The sequence below is a fragment of the Perissodus microlepis genome, chromosome 7 (genome assembly GCF_051167445.1).
Source record: "Perissodus microlepis isolate ML-2025 ecotype Zambia chromosome 7, ASM5116744v1, whole genome shotgun sequence".
Taxonomy (NCBI): Eukaryota; Metazoa; Chordata; class Actinopteri; order Cichliformes; family Cichlidae; genus Perissodus; species Perissodus microlepis.
The window spans coordinates 11724961-11747166 of NC_140467.1; the positions used below are offsets into that span (position 1 = coordinate 11724961).

At 38.9% G+C, this 22206-nt stretch overlaps 2 protein-coding genes across 2 annotated transcripts; one reads left to right on the forward strand and one right to left on the reverse strand.

Annotated features, from left to right (window-relative positions):
* Nucleotides 1–658: 658 nt before the first annotated feature.
* Nucleotides 659–14311, forward strand: alpk3a (alpha-kinase 3a). Its single transcript, XM_084933404.1, has 14 exons — nucleotides 659–994; nucleotides 1307–1577; nucleotides 2402–2523; nucleotides 2928–3045; nucleotides 3134–4478; nucleotides 7855–10210; nucleotides 10596–10743; nucleotides 11291–11418; nucleotides 11522–11557; nucleotides 11649–11923; nucleotides 12028–12116; nucleotides 12225–12442; nucleotides 12549–12597; nucleotides 12685–14311. Exons 2-14 carry the CDS (start codon nucleotides 1450–1452, stop codon nucleotides 13025–13027), a joined length of 5355 nt encoding a protein of 1784 aa, XP_084789530.1. The 5' UTR covers nucleotides 659–994; nucleotides 1307–1449; the 3' UTR covers nucleotides 13028–14311.
* A 219-nt stretch (nucleotides 14312–14530) lies between these two features.
* Nucleotides 14531–21866, reverse strand: slc28a1 (solute carrier family 28 member 1). The gene is made up of 18 exons (XM_084936753.1): nucleotides 21863–21866; nucleotides 21508–21587; nucleotides 21352–21434; nucleotides 20453–20544; nucleotides 19812–20001; nucleotides 19574–19715; nucleotides 19251–19364; nucleotides 18726–18800; nucleotides 18560–18640; nucleotides 18381–18461; nucleotides 18140–18265; nucleotides 17091–17221; nucleotides 16819–16987; nucleotides 16078–16275; nucleotides 15902–15983; nucleotides 15702–15800; nucleotides 15503–15608; nucleotides 14531–15360 (listed from the first exon to the last, which is right to left on the reverse strand). The coding sequence occupies exons 1-18, from the start codon at nucleotides 21864–21866 to the stop codon at nucleotides 15240–15242; spliced, it is 1974 nt and encodes a 657-aa protein (XP_084792879.1). The 3' UTR covers nucleotides 14531–15239.
* Between the last annotated feature and the right edge of the window lie 340 nt (nucleotides 21867–22206).

The following is a 22206-nucleotide window of genomic DNA, read 5'->3' on the forward strand; positions in this document are numbered from 1 at the left end:
GCACAAATCTGCAATACGGCGTGTTTAAAATGTCTCTTTATATGTTTCAGTAGATATTATGGTCGACCATGAACGCTTATTGGCTGTTTATAAGCATTTAATTACAACATATTCCAACAATATGTTTACTAATCTATAATATGTGGTTTTATTTTTGTAAAGTACACAATAAAGTGTACGATTGAATGCCTATGTTCTATTTTTTTAAAGGGGCATTAGGTTTTAATACATATACTGGCTTAATTTTGGGATATTTGCTTGTTAATGCTACATTTTATATAAATGTAATAAAATGTGATAGGGAAAAAAAACCCCACAGAGAACAGAGACAGACATTTGAGAGGAAAGAGTAAAATGTAGCAATCCTGACAGTAATTTTAATGTTTTAAAAATGAGTCATCAACAGCTATTCCTTCCTTCCTAACATTATTAAATCAAAGTGCAGGTTTTGTAAGCCTTTTTTTCCCCTTAGGCCATATGAGCAACAAGGAGGTCAATGTGATTTAACCATGTGTTGCAATACAAAGTGTATATGTGTGTTGGAGGGGTGGGGGGTAGAGGGGCTGTCCTTTAGGAACTCCTGAGCAAAGCATTGGACTTAGACCATTGGCTGTTATCAGCTACATCATGAATCGAGTCTACATATAATCCACAAGAGTGTCTCACCAAGATGGTTAAGTTTTTCCAGCTTGTTGAGCCGGATCCAAACACTGCAGTGAGATTTTTGCATTGTGACTGTTAATGAAAAGACAGATTTGAGGCAAATGTGTTCTAGGTTAAATGGCTAACATTTTGATCTGAATTCAGTTTGTTTGTAGATTTCTTTGCTAAAGTCTAAAGTCTAGTTTCGGAAAATCTGATGTGCTCTTGAACCTATTTGTGGGCCTGCTATAAATAGGGCCCCTCTGGCAACGCATGCATGTCTATGATAGGAGGTTACAGAGAATTTCTTCACAGACTCTGGCTCCAAAGTAACACTGACAACATCTTAATGGTAAGTTGGAAATTTAGAGAGTTTTGCCGTGAACAAGAAAGACATCTCTTGTATTCCTAAGACATACAAGTAAATAACTTCTCTTAGGTTTGTGTTTGACCACTAACAGCGCTTTCACAACCCGATAGCATGATCCTATTTATAACTTGCTCCAATGCAATTGCTTTGCTTGGTCAGAAAGGACAAGCACTAGGGCTGAAATGTGTGTTTGAGTTTTGTATGGTTAAATAACACAGTGTGTTGTTTGCTTTCTTTAATTAACAACCAACAGGTTTTGTTGTAATTCTGAAGTGTTTCTTTTATCTTCTCCAGGAGCTTCTGCATGGACAGCAACATTTAATCTGAGCCTTGATCTTGGAAAGCTGTGGATGTGAAAGCAGAGTGCTTTTGTAGCCTGGGTGATTTATCTCAGCTATCTCGGATTGTAAGTTTTTGGTGCGCTACCATAGTGGACAATGACTTCTAGAAGGCCGATGACTCGATCTTTTTCTGGCAATGGGAGGACAAGCAGCTTCAGTGAAGACGAGGCTCCATCTTTCAATGGCCGCAATACTTACCTCTCAAATGTCCGGCCTGAAAACAGGTAGACAGTCTTATCTGTATTCTTTATGTGTTTGTAGAGCATGTTGGTGAAGCAGATTGATATTGTATTGATACAGATTGATACAAGAGGAAGATATAAAGTGCACAGTGGTCAAGAAAAAGAGTCTTGGTCTGGCAGGTCGTATAAAAATATCATAAAATATAATAAACATTTCTTTGTATCTTTTATGTCATTTAACTGGTATAACACATGATCAAACTAGACCCATTAGATGAAGTTTGCCAAATTAAACACAACCACTTAAGTTTTCAGATAAAATCACATATATCACACAAATAATTGCGTGTGCATTATCTATAAACTGTAGGAGGAGGACAGCTGTGAAACAATTTTACTGGGGTAGAGTCCCAATACGCAGACCCTAATTAATCACTGTCGTTGCTTCGTTTGCCTCCTCTCTGAATAGCTATTCAAGGTATTCTCACTACAGGCCGGCGAGGTAATTTCTATTTTAAAACACTTCTACCCACTAACATCTTAACTGCAAAAACTGGTTTACTCCACGAATGAAACCCACACAAGTTTTGACTGACCAACATTGGTTTCAGTGCTGGGTTGGCAAGTTTGTTTTGCTTGACATCTCACAAGTTTGTGTCAACCTTTGACATCCATGTCACTACCAGAAATTCCCATTAACATCCTTTCCTGTTGTTTTAATTTAAAAATGAAAAATAAAGTAATTGGAGCCTACTAGTTAAAGATGAAAGGGTTCACCTGATTAACTGAGATCAATTGTAAAATTATCCACTATTTTTATTTGAAGCAAGAAGCTGACTTTCTAATGGCTCAGCAATTCCTTTCAGGAGCACGTTGTGCAGTGTCATGGCTCAGCTGACTGAGGACATACAGCCATCTTTCGAGACCACCTTGAAGTCAAAGGCAGTCTCAGAGAACTGCAATGTGAAATTCACCTGTGTGGTAACAGGTAGGCTTACGTCAAGGTAGCGTCTGTGCCCTGTTGTTTTCCGGAATAACTGAAACCTCTCAGACTGAGCTGGGTGTGAAGTGGCAGGATGTGACTAATATGAAAACAAAGGATTTTGCTTCGAAGGCAGCACTTCTTCCTGTATTACTTTTTCAGCACAGCTTAATTTTGAGCTCGTTTTTCAAGAATTTTTGGGCCTCAGGCAAGCTAGATGGTTGGGCCAACATGATGCAATAACCAAAATACATTCAAGTGAAAGCTTCCACACTGTGTTTTGTTAAGCATGTCATTATTTTTAATATATGAGAAATTTAGCTGTTGCACATTAACAGCACAGTGTAGCACAGGGAGTGTAATGTTTACGAGCCAGAGGAAAGGTGTTCATTATATCATTTCCATGTCAGGTTACCCAGCTCCAGAACTAAAGTGGTATAAAGACGATATGGAAATGGATCGCTACTGTGGACTCCCGAAATATGAAATTCGTCGAAATGGAAAAACTCATACCCTTCATATTTACAAGTATGTAAGACAGGCTTGCATTAATCATACTGCAGAGAGGTAGCTCTTTGTTTGTTTTAATGACATTAACAAGAGCTTCTGTTTCTAGCTGCACAGTAGACGATGCAGCCATCTACCAAGTCTCAGCCAGCAATAGCAAAGGTATTGTCTCCTGCTCTGGTGTTTTGGAGGTTGGCACCATGAATGAGTACAAAATCCACCAGCGCTTCTTTGCTAAGCTGAAACAAAAAGCAGAGAAGAAGAGAAAAGATGCAGAGGAGCAGACCAAGATGGAGAATAAAGAAAATGTTCAGAAAGCAAAACCACTGATTAGTCCAGAACACCCTCAGAGGAAACGGGCTGTCCCACCACCAGAGGAGAGGGAAGTAGCCAAAGAGTCTGAGGCTATAGAGGAACTGGGAGCTACTGCAGAACCTAATGGAATTAGCTCAGAAAATGAGGAAACAGCTTCTTTGGCATCCCGGGACAGAGGTCTTGAGGACAAGACAGGTCCATCAGACGAGACGTTGGCCACTAAAAGAATAAAGATGTCAAATGGTGTAGATGCTGGAATTAATAGTAGCCGAAGCCATATGATGGGAGTTGGAGGTGAAAACTGTTATGATGGAGGAATCAGTTTGGCACAGTTTTTGGCAGAGACTCTTCAGTCCCAGGCTGTGGAGGAAAAACAGAATTCATCTCAAGCCGAGAAAGATAAAGAAGTGGAAGAAGCTGTTTTGTGCGACAATCAAGAGAAAGAAAAGGAGGAAGAGGAGCTGCAAAAAAAGAGAGAAGAACAAGAAAAAGCTCTACAGGAGGAATATGAAAAAGAGAAAAGAAGAGAGGAAGAACTGGCCATCAGAAGGGAAAAAGAAAGAGAAAGGCAACCCCAGGTGTCGCATACAGCAGCCCATGGCAAACATGGCCCAGACATCAAACATCACAGCAAGGGCCATAAGGATCACGACCACCACATCCAGACATCCATCTCCTCTATGCTCCACTCAGTCAAAGACTTCTTTTTTGGTAAGAGTAAGAAAAGCACTCATGGTCACACTGAGAATGAAGAGGCTGATTTTGAGCACTCAGTGGAGGCTTCTGAACCAGAAATGCCACCATCATGTCAGCTGCAAGCAGAACACAGTCCAGACATGTCCAAACCTCCTACAGAGGAAGCCGCGCCTATGGAAATGGATAAACCCAGAGAGCCTTCAGAAACTACCGTGGCTACAGAACACGAGCCACCGTCGGTAGAGCCAGATACATTTAAGTATGAAGACCATGCACAACACTCGGCCCTGCCACCATCACATGAACTGCCACAAGTGGAGTCCACAAGTCAGAGTGTGACAGAAAGTGAGGATGCCATGGAAGCCATGGAGGTATCTGTGGGGATGGAGAGCAGCAGCGCAGGTGAAGAAGTGCCACTGCCCAGGCTTCAGTTTGTCACAGAGGTATGTACAGGGGTCTTCCACAACAGCACGTTAGATCCACTCGTGTAATACAAAAGAGCACGAATTGAGCACAAAATGAACTTCCTCACCGCCCCACACAAAAATCGTTAAAAAGAAAATTAGAGGGAAAGAAGTGTCTTTGTGTGAGTGTCTGATCGTGGTTATTTCCTCTCCAAATAAAGTATCAGTGAGTTGTACTAAAAATTAACACCTAGATAAGATGATTAAGATTTCACTATAGAACAAAATTTTATCAGTTTTTAAGTTTTTTTAACATCCTTGAAAAAAAAATCAACTTTCAGTTTTCAATCAGATTTATACACAAAGCTTTTAGAAGTGTTAAAGAAGCAAAAATGATGATTAGATGTTGTAATCATGAGTCTCTAGACAGTTAAAAACACACATGATATTAGTGATCAGCAACTTTTAGGAGTGAGTCAGCATAAGGGTGTGACACAACTGTTTTGCTGCAAAGATAAACCACACAAAAACACTGTGGGAGAAACAGGGAAGCTTAAGATGCATTTCACTAGTTACATGCAGGGGCGAGGGATGTTGTGCATCTGCACTGTAAGATAGGCTGCATGTTGGGTTTCGCATGTTGGCTGTGGTGAATGGGGCCAGGAGTGCGTCAGAGATCATGATGAAACCTGAATGTCAGATGCGGGTCTCACATTACAAACAGGGCTTTGCTTTAAAGAGGTTCAGCGGTAGTAGAGTGAGTCCGGCGGCAGGTCTCGGCATGAAAGGAAGGGACACATTCCTCACTGCCCCCCATACCTTAAAATAAACCCTTTCCTCATCGAGACAAGAGAGAGGAAGGCAGCACTTCTGTCATCTCACTGTGCAACTTGTCGAATAGCTACATGTATGTTAGAAATGTGTTTTTTTTTTAGAGTTAAACTGATACAGTCTATGTGTCTGACCTTTGGCCTTTACAGCAAGCAGCCTTAAACTGATCACAACACAATTCTTTGATTTTAAGTGAAGTTTTTCATTAGTAGTTTGTCTTATCAGTTACACAGTTAAATATGTAACACAAATGTATTGATATTTACCTAAAATTACCCAATAAGCATTACACTGTTACCTTTAAAGATTTCAGACTAGAAAAAGGTGTTACTGTCATGTTTCAGCTGTGTGCAGGCAGGAATTGGACCCAAACGCAAACTCACTAGAAACGGGATTGAACTCAAAACGGCAGCTTTTATTGCTGAACAAAGAACATCTACAAAACCTAAACTGAGAAGAATCGAACAAGAGCCGCAGGGAGAAACACACAGCATGAGGGAGAGCACGACACTGACACAGAGAAACACAGGGCTTAAATACACTGGGAAATAACGAGGGGAATGAGACACAGAAGGGGAGCACAGCTGGGAGAAATCGGACATAACGAGACCCAAGGGAAGCGAAACTCAATACATTCACGTAGGACACAGACCTTCAAAGTAAAACAGGAAATGTAACATAGACGCAGACTTGACTAGGGGAGACAGAGCAACTAAGAAACACAGAGAACAATAACAGGGAGACACAGAGGGCAGCTAACTAAATACTCAGAAAACTAAAGAGAATACAAGAAAGCCAAACTAAGACACTAGACTAAAGAATAAACTGGGGCAACAAAGAGAACTAAGATCATAATACAAAAACTCAGAGACACAAGAAACTCAAAACACTGGGTCACCGACCCAGGACCGTGACAGTTACATAGTTTTAGTTGCACTTTTTAATCTCATATTTATTCAGCTTTTGTTTTTCTGCGCATTTTTTAAATGTATTGTTTGCTTGAGAAGAAGGGGAATATTTATGGGATAATATGTGATAACTTAAGAAGCCTTATATGGGTATTATGAGCCGCATTAAAATGCCACTAAGTATTAATAGCTTTGACAAGTAAGTAATTACAACTTCTTCGGTTTCAGATTCTGGTTTATTGCAAACAAATGTTTGTTGTTGTATTCATAAATTTCCTGTGTGTGTTTTTGTTAATTGTAACGTAGCATTAATGTCCAAGCGGTGCACAATGATATGTGGAAAAGGGAACTGAAGTAACTATGTTTAAACATCCACCTGCTGAGTGATTGCATATCCATAATGTGGAACTACAACTGTACCTTTGCTATGTTGTGGTTAGGTACAAGGCTCTTTAAATGAATAATGAGAGGAAGTTGTAACTATTATCTGAACAATCTTTTCTCACATGATTGTGACCTTTTTTTAACACACAATGTACACAATGGTGACAAATAGCTTCAGCTTTAATTTGAATGCGACTCCAGTTCCCTTCCATCGAAAGCTGCAACTTCTTTTTTTTTTGGCAGTCACTGCCGGCCACACTTATTGTCACGAGGCATCACGTGGTTGCTTTACAGCTATGTATACATTTTAATGATGAGGACAGAGGGGGGAAAAGCGCTCTAAGCGGAAAAAAACAAAAGGAAACTAATAACACTTTTTTATGTAACTCAAAGCTTGACCACTCTTAATGTGGTCTCTGCTTTCTAATTAGGACTTTTGCTCTTCAGAGTCAAATTCTGTTCTTTTTTTTATTATTAGCTATTGTTGAGGCTTGAGGCTACCCAATATTTACATTAGATTTCTATCTGTCATGTGTGACTGGTCTTTGGCTGAGATACAAGCTATCATTCATTCACCACCTAGCAAATACTTTTGTGTAAACTGCACATCAATGTTAGCTTATGCGGGAATTCCCCTGTTTATCTTTCAACCTCAGAGCAAAACAAGTGCACTTTCAAAGCCAGTGGAATTTCATGTTTTGTCCCCTTCACAAAGAATAACTTTGAAGTGTTTCATCCAGAAGGTTAGTGAAGGTTGGCGTAAAATATTAATCAGTTAAAGCTCCAAAGGAAAGAATAATTATTTTTTTTAACAATTTTAGTGGACCCTCACAAATGTAAACCGCTGTCTTGCACATTGTAGGCAGTTTAAAAAAATGAGGCTAAAAGAAGCTGACCGGTCAAAAAAGTTACGAATATTCAGATTTCCTGTTGTTGTTTTGTAATTCATGGCACAAAAACTTGTCAGAATCTAAATATGACACATAGTCACAAGTTAGAGGTGTAAATTCGCTTTAACAAGATTCTTAAGAACAAGAAAAAAAACACTTGAGACCGAAACACATACAGTTCCTCTACAACTAGTAAATGAAAATGGTAAAAATATTTGCATCCATAGCATGCAACATAATGCATCTTTAGAGTGAGTTCTGAAACATAACATAACATAATAATACATGTACAGCATCTTGGTCAACAGGTGTTGTTTTAAATGTGCTATATAAATAAATGTGACTTTGACTGTGACTTATACTTGAAAATGCCATTACGATGATTTTTCTATTTTCAATCAGGCTGACTTTAAAGATAAAGACACTGAGGTGCTCTCGGTTATCAAAGAGGTTCACGTCACTGAGCAAGAGCTAGATTCACTGCAGCGTAATCAGCAGGCTGAGAAAGATGAGTCTGTTCCAGAGGATGATAAGTCTGCCTTGCCACAGACCCAGGACTTGGCTGATAAAGAAGGGGGCACCCCAACGCCCACCCTCACCAGCTTGGGAGAATGCTGGACTCCCCCTCACAGCATCGTCTCAGCAGCGGAAAACCACAGTCCTGGTGAAACGCCCACTGAAACTTTGCAAGAAGAGGAGAAGCAAGGTGAAGTTGACATGGAGGAGGCTAGCTCTTCTAATGAGTTACATGAGGAAGAGAAAGCTGAAGTGAAATCAAAGAAGCAGGGATTTTCAGGTATAAACGGATCTGAGATGACTAAATTGTCAACATCTTCTCTGGAAAGCCAAATAGAGGCGTGCGAATCTAAAAAGCCTGATCAGGTGCTTTCATACTTTCCTGATGTGGAATCATTCAGTGCAGAGACACATTGTCTAAAAGAGGAGACCAAATGTACTTCACTGATTCAGGAAATGAATACAGGATTTCCGCCCACTACACTCCCTGAGAGTTTAGACAAGGTTGACCTAAAAATGCAACATAAACCCACTCGTACTAGGTCACAGGAAATCACAGAAGTCGGCGATGTTAGTGCTACACAAAGTTCAAGCTCTGGTTTTACAAGAAGCGGGGGAAGATATGAGCAAAACAAAGCGGCAAATTCTATTTTAGAGAAAGAAGGACATAATAATCTGTGTGACAGTCTAAAAACACAGGAGCAAGTGTGTTTAGAAGTGGAGAGCGCTGAAGTGAAGAATGAGAGTTTACAGGTTGAAGCGGAGACAGAAAAGCGGACTTCAGTGAACGCAGAAGAGCCGATTCAATCAAAGATAAAGCAAATGGAGGAACAGAGTAATACTGCACATCAAAACATGAGTGGGAGTGGCTGGAGTGGTGTGCATTCAGAGAATATTCCAGCAATCCAGATATCTACCATTGAAGACATCCCTGATAGTAAACCAAATGTGCCAGATCTGAGCCCAAGTGAGCAATTTCTAATCCCCAAAATTGAAATAATGGAGGCTGAGCTCAAAGAGTCTACTTTGCCACTAACTATTTTGGCCCTAGACAAGCCAGAGTCAAGCAATTTGCAAAAACATGATGCAACTCCTGCTTCTGACTTGTTGCCCACGCAGAAAGGTATGCAGAAAGATGATCACATTTCACCTATGGAGAAAGTAGAAGATGTTGCACAATTAGACGGCAAGACAGAAAATACACAGGTGGAAGGGAGGGAAGAGCCCCCTCAGATGAGCTATGCATTAATTCCTGTTATAAATGTTTCATTCACTGATGATAAGGAGGGTAATGCATGTTTAAACAACCATGTGCCAGACACAAAGCAGGCTGATGAAACTCCAAAGGGGCCCTTGTTTGTGGTACCACCAATTTCTGTCACTTGTCATGAAAGTGATCTACCACAATTCAGCCTGCCCACTTACACTGAGCCAACAGAAATGGAAACTTCAGCTGACACGCAAAGCGGAACAAAGAATGACAGTGACAAAAATGAGGCTGTGAAGCCTGAAAGTGCTCAAAATAGAAGACCTAACTTTGACGAAAGAAGTGTCAAAGAGAACACTCCCACTGTGCTATATGAAGCTCTGAAACCAAAAGTCGGTGACAGTGTTTCGTTATTCAGCAAAACAACAGTGGACGTCCTTGTCCCTGAAACTTTCAAACCCAAATCCCTCAAAGATGCCAAGACAGAGAATTCAGTGTCAGTTGAAGATTCCCAGAAAAACAGATTTTCTGTTGAGAGACTCAGCTCCAAGCCCCCGACAAGTCCAGCTAGTCTCCGCAAATTAATATCCAAAGCTGCTGCAGACTCAGACAACGAGGCTGCGGCAGCTGAAGATCTAAGCGGAGGGTCTACACCAACATCATCCCTTTCCTGTGAAAGCAGTCCCCGAATGAAACGCAGAGACAGTCTAACTCTCATACGCTCTGCCACGCCTGAGGAGTTGGCCTCTGGAGCTCGTCGCAAAATCTTCATCCCAAAACCTAAAGAAGACATAGATGGGACACTAGCACTAGATACTCAAGGGATCTTGAGTTACATGTCACCCAGCCAGGCCCGCAGGGCATCGTTACTGCAGGCTCAAAAAACCCCACCTATCGAGAGACGCTCCCCACTGCTGAATCGCCGAAAGTCCACCTTGGAGGTGCCCAAAGTGGTGGGGGAGACTCCCACAGAAGAGCCGGCTAGCACCAAACGAGAAGAGAAACCTGCTGAAAAAAAGATCGACCCTTTGAAAGGTAAAGTTTTCTTTTGTTTAATTTAGCAAAGGTATTATGAAATGAAGAGGGTTTTTTTTTTTATCATATTAACTAAATATATGCGTGGAATATAAATAAATAATGAGGCAACCTGTCCAGCTTTCCCCCATAACCATGGATTGTGTGTGGAGACAAATGGATGGATGGATGGATGGATGGATAGATGGATAATTAGCCTCTATGGAGTTACAAGCAATTATCTGTTAAATCACAGTGGACTGTCTAATTTCCTTGTTTTCATACTTCTCTCAAAATATATCATTTATATCAAATATATCATCAGTGCAAAAAATGTGAAATAAACTGCGACTTAAGGAACAAGAAACATCACATGAGCTCAACTCTCCTTTCCATGCATCACCAGCTCCGCAGGTTATCCGTAAGATGCGGGGAGAGCCATTCCCAGATGCCTCTGGACACCTGAAGCTTTGGTGCCAGTTCTTTAACGTGCTCGGCGACTCCACCATCAAGTGGTACAGAGATGAGGAAGAAATTCTAGAGGTGAAAAGAAGGTTAGTTTTCACCTTTACTCATTTTATGGTCATAACCACCCTACCTATCTGTAAAATCACATGTTCAATTTGTTTTAGGTATTAAAAGGGCTACTTTTCACCTTTGCCATTGCTATTATTCTGAGGATTTCCAGCCAAAATGACAAATGGGCGGGTTCCAAATATGAAACAATAATGCTTCGAGGATAAGCAGGATTTATTTGGGCCTGAGTGCATCCCATGGTCTTCTGTCATTCTCATATTCTCACTGCAAAAGATGTCCAGCTCATGTGACTGTGAACCCCACAGCTGTGACACAGAGAGGTGAATCTCTGGCTAGACACAGAAACTGTAACCTGACACAATATTTTTCCCATCTCGAGGGTGCATTAAAAGTCTATATATGTGCTAACGGTTGCTGTGTCAGCAGTCTGCTGCCACACAGCACGAGCATCTGTCTCACAGTGACATCTTGTGGGTTGTTGGGGAATTGGAGTCTCTCGATTGAATGCGTTCATGATTATGTGTGTGGATTTTTTTCTTTATTTTTTCTCATTTTATGCTCAAGTGGAGGAGATGAAAGCCAAGTAGCACTGGCAATTGTTCTCGCGTCCAACCAAGACTGTGGTGTATATGGCTGCACGATCACTAATGAATACGGGACGGACAGTACTGACTTCCTCCTCAGTATAGACAGTAAGAAACAGCATGTATAGAAAAAATCGAAATTGAAATTTAGAGTGTTTTACTAATATTAAATTCAATTTATTCAAGGTTTTGTCTGTTTTCTCTCTTACAGTTATGTCTGAAATACTGCTAAAAGATGATTTGGAAGGTACTTTTTGGTTAAACACTATATGCATCTGAGCCTTTGTTTATACACTATTTTTAACTGGATTCCCAGAGTAACTCTGTTTTTGCTTCAGTTGGAGAAGAGATAGAGATGACCCCGCTCCTGTTCACCAAAGGCTTGGTCGACTCTGGCACTTGGGGTGACAAGTACTTTGGTCGGATCATGACAGAGAGGTTGCACCTTGGGGAGGGCTGCATGCACAAAGCCAGCCAGGTGAAGGTCATCTATGGCCTGGATCCCGTCTTTGAGTCCGGAAGCACTTGTATTATTAAAGTTCAAAGCCCCATCGCTTATGGGACCAAACAGGAGAGCAACCTTGCAGAGAGAAATCTAGAAATTACTAAGCACGTGAGTTTCACTGAGGAACTTTTGTTACATTTTAGTATATATGCTTAAATAGTGCTTCCTTCTGCTTTATTGTTATTTTTTTTAAAAAAATCTCTGTTTTCTAGGAATGCAAAGTCCAAAACATGATTCGAGAATACTGCAAAATCTTCTCAGCTGAAGCAAGAGTTATTGAAACCTTTGGGCCTTCACTAGAGTAAGCAACAGATATATTTTGTTCTGATAATTAAATCCATTAAAATTATACTATACACAGTATATTACTGCTTGTGATCATCCCACTGTTACTTCATGTTGCCCACAGAGTGATTCCTCGCTATTTGATGTACCGGCCAGCAAATTCTGTGCCGTATGCCACAGTGGAGGCTGATCTTACTGGTTTATTCCTTAAGTATTGCACAATGGATGCTAAAGGGAAACTGGTTATGCAAAAGATTTCTGAGATAGAGCAGAAATGCTGCAGCTTCCAGCACTGGATCCATCAGTGGACACATGGCAATTTGTTGGTCACTCAGCTCGAGGGTACGCCACACATAAAATAATCATGAAGGCAATCATTTAAAGTGAATATTAGCGGGATCATGACCATTAAAGATTCTCTATGGCTTGTTTTTTTTATTTTTTCTAGGTGTTGAAACAAAGATTACAAACGTGAGAGTTGTCACCAAGTCAAAAGGGTTTGTATCGCAGTCCCTACATGCACAATTATTGTTTGTTTGCTGCTAAATAGCTGCAATAACCCCCGGCCTCCCTTTGTTCTTCAGATACCAAGGATTAACTGAGTGTGGCTCACCTGAGGTGTTCAACCAGTTCCTGACACTCCATCAGTGCAACTACTACTGCGGGCTTCTTGGCCTGCGCCCGCTTAAGACTATGGACAGTCTGCAGCAGCCCGCCAAAGCGAAGGGCTCAAAAAGCCCTCTGCTCAACCGCAAAGCGGGGTCTACCAGCCCACAGCTCCAGCGAAAAGGACACAGTCCTCAAATTGCTAGAAAAGCTAATTCTAGCCCAAAGGTGACTAGAAAGGGTCAGGAGACAGAGGACAATAAATCAAGTGCAAAACCAAAGCCAGCAGAAATTACTGATGCCACTGTTGAAAAAAGGTAGGAAAAAGGGCTTTTGTTCTAGCAATATCTCATTGCTTTTATTGGTTTAGTATTAAGTGTTACTTTCCAGTTATCAAAGGCGGCAAGAGAAAAAGAGTCATTTGTCAGCTTGACGTGGTTAAAAACTTATTGTGAATATCTGCCCCCTGTGAGGAGACATCCATCCTCAGCGTAGTTAAAAGGTTTGTGAGAATGTTTGGCATGACGGGCACAGCGATTTTTAAACCTCATAGTCTGCTTTTCTACTTTTATAGAAGAGGAATCACTGAACTGACACAGCTTTTCTAAAAATCTTTGAACACCTGCCTCAGAGTATTATCAGCTCTATGAGTGGACAAACAACTCTCCAAGCAATATTTGCCAAATAAGCCAACAGGAGATGTCAACATTAAGGTGTTTTCATTTAAATGTCGTGTATAAAATGTACATGGCCACGATGCATGTATGTTTCACTCGCTATCTAGAATGTATTATAAGTATTATACGTAGATGCTGCATGTTCACGTCATGTACAGAATGTGTATCAAGTAAAAGGTGCGCTCATTTCTGGGTTAATATTTATTGCTAGTATTTAAACTTTCTTCACAGCAAAGTTGAGCTCATGCTGTGGATTAACAGCACAATTTTTAGATAAAAAAATGTTTGTGTGCACTTTGTTTTTGGCTTTTTTTTAGTTATTGTGACTGATTGTTGTTTTTCCAGTCCCTTTCCATTATTTTCACATTTTAGATGGCAAAACTGTACTTTATCTCAAATAAAAGAGCTGTTTTGGGAGTGTACCGCTGGTCAGTATTAGGTAGAAACTTCATTAACATAACCTTTTTATTCTTATTTTGCGCGAGGCCAGCAGGGACATTTGGAGAAGATAAGAATGAAAACCCATTCAGTTATCACATTAACTTTGTATTCTTGGTTAAAGTCCAACAGAGGTCAGTTCTCTCCTACAAATAACACCAAACCTGTGTGAAAAGAAAGCTTTGGGAATTTGTGTCTTGATTAATGATTAATAAGGATATTCAGAAGAGTCCAAACTAGTACATGTCAGCTGGTGTCATTTGTGTATTCACTAACTGCATGAAGCCTTATAGATGAAGGAAAAGAAAGCACGGAAATATTTTAAATTGAATATGTGAAAAAAAACAAAATAATAATACATAATGTGTACATAAATAAATGGAGTAAATATGCAAAGTAACATGAAGAACAATAATAAATGAGTGAGGGTGCGTGTGAATGACTGAGTGAATGAATAAATGTGTCTTTGGTATGTTTGGTATGTCACACTGTGTTCGCTTTTCTAAAGAAATAAATATATAAAACAAGTCCAGTCATGAGTTTTATTTCCATATGTTCCATATATATATATATATATATATATATATATATATATATATATATATATATATATGTATATATATATATAATTTACATTAATTTACAAATTTACAGTAATCAAAATGCTTTGAGAATATTTATTAAAATATATATTCAAATATTTGTTTTGATTCCCAGTTTGGCTTTTATAAGACCGATTTACAATATAATACATAAAAGATAAAATCAGCTCAAAAACGTTATGCATGTACTGCAGGCTTTACATTTTTACAATAAATGTGACACAAATACACAAACTGGTATGCAAATGAGCTCCAGTGGGGAAAAAAACTGGCACTTGACTTCTGACTGATTTTCACATTGAAGAAAACACTGATCATAATGCATGAATTTTAACAAATAAAATAAAGTAATACATTAAGAGGAACTAGTTTACCAGCACATGAATCACCACTGCTATGTGACAGTTTACTAAGAGGTTGTTTGTTTCGCTGTTTTTTTTTAAAGTGGCACAGCATAGTTAATAATATACTGTAATCTTTTCGCTTTTGATGTACTAATGGCTGTGACTTCTGGTAACAGCTCATATCTGTTTACAAAAGACAGTTTTTTAGAAAGGCATTTTATGTCAATCCACTCAGTTAATATTTTATTGTTTTGGTACTTTAATATGACTTTTGACAGTGTTAAACTCGTCAAAGTGGGTCAGGTGGCCCGTTGCCAATTTCTGTGGTGATTCACAACAACTTTGTCCAATTAGAGACTGGTGAGTCAAGCAAATTGTACTTACAAACCTCACAGGAAAGCTGAACAGAGGTTGAAAATACTTGTAGAAATGTTTTGCATGTGGCTTGCATACGACTGCTACGGGTTGTTCTTTAAATACAAACATCCACATCGGGAAAGCCACAACACTGACAACATTTGGAGAGAAATATGGTGGCGTTTGCTACATTGCCCCAGAATCCTTCAAATGAGATGGTCCCGTTGTTTATGGTGCTGCAAAATAATTAATTTTACATGTAAATAAAAATAACGAGATATCACAAAGACATACTTAATAGTCTGAGTGCATATCTGATTTCTTCCAATTAGTTTAGCCACCCGCAAGCTTCTTTTTAATGAAAATATAAATGCATACCTTTGAAAGAGCTCTTGACAGCATTCTGCAACGTCTGAAAGTGTGGCATTGAAGGGTGATCCGTTAAAAACCTCCACACAGTCCAATGGAGGAACAAAGAGGATGCCTGAAAAATCAGAGTGAGAGCTGCTCTGTAAAAACTGCACAGAAAGATGCTGTGGAGATACACTGGAAACAAAACAAACTAACAGAACTTTACCTGCAATGCAAGCATTGATGAGAGATACACATGTCCCGGTGATCATGGCTCTAAACACCAGAGATGAGATGTCATTTCTTCTTAATGGGCATATAGATGCTTGGAGGAAAGAAAACACACAGTGTTAGAGAATCCATTACTGAGAGAACACATTCTGGATCAAGGCAAAAAATGTGACAATGATATGATTTAATACTCACAAAGACCTCCAATCACAATGCCCAGTGAGCTGAAATTGGCAAACCCACAAAGAGCATAAGTGGTGATGATTTCTGATCGGACCTGAAACAAGAAAAAAAAAAAAAAAAAAGATTTCCAGCTCACATTCATACTGACAAAATTTAAAATATATTCAGAACTAAAAACATATACTCACAGATATCCACTGTCTTTCATCTCCAATAACCTCAGCAAGTCCGTCGAGCCTGTTTTGCTTCAATTTAGATAATTCCTCATACGCCACAAACTCATTGAGGAAGAGCTTTGTTCCAATTAGCTTAGCCACAACGAAACTCTCGTCGTATGTCACTCCCATCATAAAGGCCACGGGCATAAACACGTAAGAGCAAATTAACTACAAAGACAAGATAAGGTTATTTGAAATTTGTTAGACTGATATCTTAAATTCTCAGAAAAAGGAAAGCACAGTAAATCAGAATGTCAAGCAAAGTTTGTGTGCATAACGGACTAATGTTTCCCTAAGATAAAACACACGGAAATAAGCAGACAACTTTAACTTTATGGTTTCTTTCTCATATTCACCCCACCCAGCAAACACAAGCCAGAGATGGTTTATCTTTGTTGGGTGGGGTCAGAAACATTAATCACTATTATAAGAAGTTTATGCTGTAAATTCTAACTTATCTAAATACATTTGTCAGAATAAGTAGTTGGGTGTTTATTTTATACTGTCATAATACAAGTCAAAGTATATTGTCACATGTCATACAGTTATGATATAATTATTTAAATGATCAAATACAAGTATTTATTATTAGATAACTTTACTTAGCTTAATTTTCATTATAATGTTATAATCTAAAAATATAATTCTAAAATCTAAGGCGTTTACAAAATGATCAAGATACCACATTAACTTTCTGTTGCTAGAACATACCTGAAATGTGACATCAGGATATCCCACCATTCCTCCAAGCCATTTCAAAGCTGAATTTATGAATCCGAGGATAGCAAGAAAGGCTATAAGATTTGCTGCGATGTTAGCAACAAGCCCTATTGATGCAGATGCTCCACTGCTGACTGCTTCCAAAATGTTCTGCTCATCACTGAAATGTTAAAAATAAATAAATGTAGGCAAGATATTCTGAACTGAACACACACAAAAAAGAAAAGACAACATTATGAGAAGAAATTCAATTGTGTACACACCCAGAAGCCACTTTGATGTTCTGCTTTGATTTAAAGCGACTCTCCTCTGTTTCTGGGTAAGAAAGCTTAGAGATTGCCAGAGCACACGGAGCAGCCATCACAGAGGCTGATATCAAGGAAGATGCATCAATCTGTGAAACACAATTAAATAACATGTAACTGATTAGGGTAATTACAGCAGTGATTAGCAACACTGTCGGTAATATACATTTGCATGCTTTGACTATGTTGTGACTTATTAAAACTACCCATCAACGAGACAGACACATATCACATATCAAGTCATGTAAATTGTTTTTAAGGTTCCCTTTTTCTTATATCACAAATTGCTGACAGCAAAAAAGCTGTTGCTCAGTCCTCATTATCCTTTTGTAATGCTCATTCAGCTTTTTACCCAGATAGAAACCTCACGTTAGATAAGATAAGGAGCCACACCTATGTCTCTACCAGCTAGCATCTTTTCCTATATAAATCTGGGTCATGATGTTTTTCAGCAGAACTACTGAAAACTTTAAATTACTCTGTACTCTCAGAAACCTCAAAGGCTGTTTTTCTCTCAGCTCTAAGACCAAAGTGGAATGAGTTAAATCTGTATTAGGTATTCAGGTGTATTTCTAAGTATGTGTTCAGTTTTGGGCCCATTCTTTTCCTTTTTCTTTTTAATACTGCCATGAGGGTTTTTACTGTTTCTTTATATAAAATTGTTTGCAACTAACTTCACAGCCTCAGTCCAGACTAATCAGCTGCCTTATCGCAGTTTGTGTTCCTACAGTAACTGAGAAACAGTGCTGTGCTTGTTCCCTCTCAGGAGTTTAAATAAAACAACAAAGGTCCTTGAGCCCGAAATCAGTACTGGCTATGCCCCTCACTGCAACTTTTTTAAAATGTTGTTTTACACTCAGAGCTTAAATTGCTTTTGTTTTTTTTTAACTTACAGTTGAATCTTTGTCTTTTTTTGTGCACGTTACGTTTTTATTGTATACTTCTGTATGGGATAAGATACATTATGCTAGTATGAAAATAGGTTTATATTAAAAGTTTTATCTCACCCCAAATGAGATGAATGCCCCCATAACACTGCCCGCAATTGTGGCAAATCCACCAGTCATAACAGCATGGATCTCTGATTTGGTCATATCCTTCAAATAGGGGCGGATCAGCAGCGGTGCTTCTGTCTAATGTACAAAAAACATTTAATTTTTTCTGCACTTATTCACAGGTACAAGCACAAAAGTTCAAACAATGATGTTCGTAAAATAGTGTTGAATAAAATGTTGAAGCAAGAAGTACCTGCCCAACAAATATATTGCCTGCCACACTCAAGGTCTCTGTGGAAGACGTTCCCATTGTTATCTGCATAACCCACGAGATCTGCATGGACAAAAATCGTGGCCCTTAGTAGCAGATTATTACTACATGAGCAATAGGAGCACAGAAGCATTGAAGATGCTGCGAGCAGTGTATTTTACCTTCAAAATGAGCCACTGCATAATCCCCAAGTAGTAAAGGACCGACATCACGCTGCTAAAGAAAATAACAATGGGCAAAGCCTGAGGGAAAATCATAAAACTCGGGTTAGCAATGCTCAAGTTAAATAATTTATAATCATGGTTGAGGGTCCATTCATTTACTTACTTGAAAGGCAAAAATGTTTCCAATCAGATCGCCAAAAACGAACGATGAACCTTCTTTGGTGTAGTCGAGAAATATCTGAAATTACAATTGTAAAAATGGAAACTCAGGATAAGATTTCATATATTATTCATTTGCTTAGTAAATGAATTCATGACATTTCTGATGCACATACCAATACATTTTATTAAGGTAAATAAAGTCGCCAATTAGTAGAGATAATAAGCTGTCAAACACACTGTATATTAATTAGCAGGCCACGTGCATGTACACACACCCTTGGAGGACCAAAGAGTAAAGGTGAATACTGTAATAAAGCAGGTCTTAAGATAAGCATGTGTGGTAAATAAAAGAACATGAGTCCACACTGTTGTGTCCTACAAGTAACATCTACAATTTAAATGGAAGGTAAATAAATGATAAAAGAACTGAATGAGTGTTAATGTTACTTGGAAGTGTTATGCTGAATAGTTGTGGTGTCTAAATTATAATTTGATTGACAATGAAATGCTCATCCTCATATAATACCTGCACTTGTTTTCCAAGCCAGTCGAAAGCTATAAATCCAGGCTCCGTTCGTATAATAAAAAGGCCAAGGCAGAACTGTATCCCGAGACCCCAAAACACTGGCCTCCATGATACCTAAAACAAAATGTGAAAAAAAGAAATGCTTTGGCCATGAGATACATAAAGCAGTCTTCATAAAAGTCAGAATTATTCCATGCAAGCAACTCAACTAAATTGTAAAATGATAGGGGCACAAGGACAGAGATAATCTGAGATACGATGCCCAAAAATGTTTCGAAAGAGACGTCATCACAGTAAAGGCTGTGACTCAGTGGAAAACTAACCATTGTCCTGTGTGCTGAGAAGAGGAATATAAGCACGATGAACACGCAAACTCCGCCAAATGAGATAAGCTGGGTAGGACGCTTGCTTGTCTCTAAAGCGAGCCACACCACAAGCAAGACCACAACCACCAAAATGAAAACCCTGGAAAACACATTAAAGCCACACATCATGACTTAATAGTCACAAGGAGTTTCTTCACAAAGAGTCTGTTCTTTCACCAACTTTAAATTCACTCACCATTTTATCCATTTCAAGTTTGATTTAAACCATCTGACGGCGGGCTTGAAAAAGCGACTGATGCTTTTCCCCTTGTACTTGTTCAAAAGTTCCAGTGATACAGCAGCAACAGCCAAACAGGTCAGGACTACAAGGGCAGTGGCCCTCTTGAAATCCAGTACACATGCCGCAATGAAGTACGCCACATAACCTACAGAAGAGAAAAGCAATTCATCATGATCACTGTCTATACTGAAATTAGTTTACTCAAAGAAAAGTCACAAACTTTGCCTGTGTAAAGGATACCATGCAGAACCCTGCTGTATATATCTATATACCATTGTAGATACCTATATACTATTCATAATACTGTCATTTCCCATGCATATCGCATATTGCATGTAGAGCAGTAGTAATCAATCCCTTATTTATTCCATAATGTATTCCAACATCTTTGCACTCTGCACCACTGTATATATGAATATAAATGTGCTGTACAGGTTGCTATTGTATGTTTGTTTATTTGGGTAAATAGAGTGAGAGCAAAAAAAAAAAGAAAATGAAGCCCCATTCTTTGCACATCTACACATACTTGGTCAATAAAGCTGATTCGGATTCTAATGCATATCTGCTGAATAAACTGATGTTTCATAAATTATTACCTGCTCCGAGTACACCCAGGACAATGTATTTGAAGAGTTTTGAATGAGCCTTGATGTAATTCTCTGTGGCATTAATTGGTCCGGAAACTTTGCTGAAGTAGAGAAATAAAATCAAAAATCAGAAGTAAAGTCAAAAGCAATTGTTCACTGCAATTCTCTTGAGTAAGTAGAATCATATTTCAACTTATTTTCAAGTTGTGTATACAGTATGTTGACAAAAGTACTAGGTCAGCTACACGCTACTCCTACAGGAGCTGCTCGACCCATGGAAACCCAGGCCATGAAGTTCCCTGCACACAGTTCTTGTGCTGACGTTAATGCCAGAGGAGCTGTGCTGTTACTGAGTGGTGCTGGCGATCTTTAGAGCTCTTGGTTACCCCACTCTTTAGCCACTTTGTTGCTGAACTACTATGTTTCCTAAAAACCTTCGGTGTGCAATAAATACTTTCAGAGGAAATTTCACAAATGGACTTGTCACAACTGTAGCCTTGTGTTCCAGTACTACGGTCAAATTCAGTGAACTCTTTAAAATTGTCTTCAACAGATGTTTTTAAAGGCAGAATGCACGAACAGGTGTTTATTTCAACAACTTTAGCAGCGGCAATTAGACTGAAAACACCTGATTTCAAAGATTAAGCGGTGTGGCACAAATACTTTTGTCCACACAGGTTATTTTATACAACATTAGATAAATCTTAGCCATATACTGGATTAAAAGAATCATATCCATTACAGATTTTGTTTTGTATGTGTGTAAAGTATACACACAAACTGTTGAGTAAATAGATACAGTACAGAGGCATAAGGCACATGCTATAAAAACTTACATTACAGCACTCACAATAAAACTGTAGGACTAGTTCTATAAACAGAAACAACATGAACATGAACTGACACACCTTAGGTATGATCCCAGTTCCAGTCTTTTTTTAGGCTTTTTGGTCTCACTTTTTATGCTGCTGTAGTGATTAATGTCATCCTCCTAGGAAAATACAGGTAATTTATTAAAAGCATGTTTCATTTGAAAGTAAAACACAGGACAACATAACACATACCTGTATTTCATAAGCATGGTTGTCCACTCCGCTTTCATTGTTCTGGCTTATCTTTTCGAGGTGGACATCGTATTGGTCCGCTGAAAAACAGGATCATTATTCACTTCTATGCAGCTGCCTGTGGGAAAGCAGCTGCAACTTGAACAAGCAGGAGCAGGAACAATAAGTGACAAATCAAATCTCGATTTTTTTGGTTTTTTTGCTTTTTGCTCTGTGAGATAAAGAAAGCTTAACATATGTCCACATAATCCTGAAATCTTATGTGAATCTATATGAAAATTGTTCCACAAAAATACAAATTCACAACTGCAAAACAAACAGCTTAATTCAAGGAAAAGCAGAGTTAATGGCTTACTCATTGCGCGTCCTCCTAGACCCAGCTGTCAAATGCTGTGCTGTAAAATACACCGCAGGGAATACTCTGCCCTCAATGAAACATCTTATCATTAATTAACAGACACGTAGCGTACTTCTCTGATCTCTCAGGAAGTAAACAACGGAGACGTTTGTGTCATTCAGGAGGAATGATTTAATGTGCCTTATGAAGCAATACTTTTGAGACGTGAAGCTGACCATGTTTTGCATTTCCTAAATTGCTGGAATGACAGAAGATGAGTCTTGAATTGACTCTTAAGAGGCATTTCCTAAGAAACACAGTAGGCCAGTCATGACTTTATCTTTAGGAGGTTGTTAGCACCT

Coding starts and splice junctions, on each gene's coding strand:
- alpk3a (XM_084933404.1), top strand. CDS start 1,450: ATGACTTCTAGAAGGCCGATGACTCGATCTTTTTCTGGCAATGGGAGG. Junction 2,524..2,927: donor ATTCACCTGTGTGGTAACAG/GTAGGCTTACGT, acceptor TTTCCATGTCAG/GTTACCCAGCTCCAGAACTA. Junction 3,046..3,133: donor CATACCCTTCATATTTACAA/GTATGTAAGACA, acceptor TTCTGTTTCTAG/CTGCACAGTAGACGATGCAG.
- slc28a1 (XM_084936753.1), bottom strand. Junction 19,716..19,811: donor AACTTGAAATGGATAAAATG/GTGAGTGAATTT, acceptor TGTGTTTTCCAG/GGTTTTCATTTTGGTGGTTG. Junction 18,462..18,559: donor TGCAGTGGCTCATTTTGAAG/GTAAAATACACT, acceptor TTGTCCATGCAG/ATCTCGTGGGTTATGCAGAT.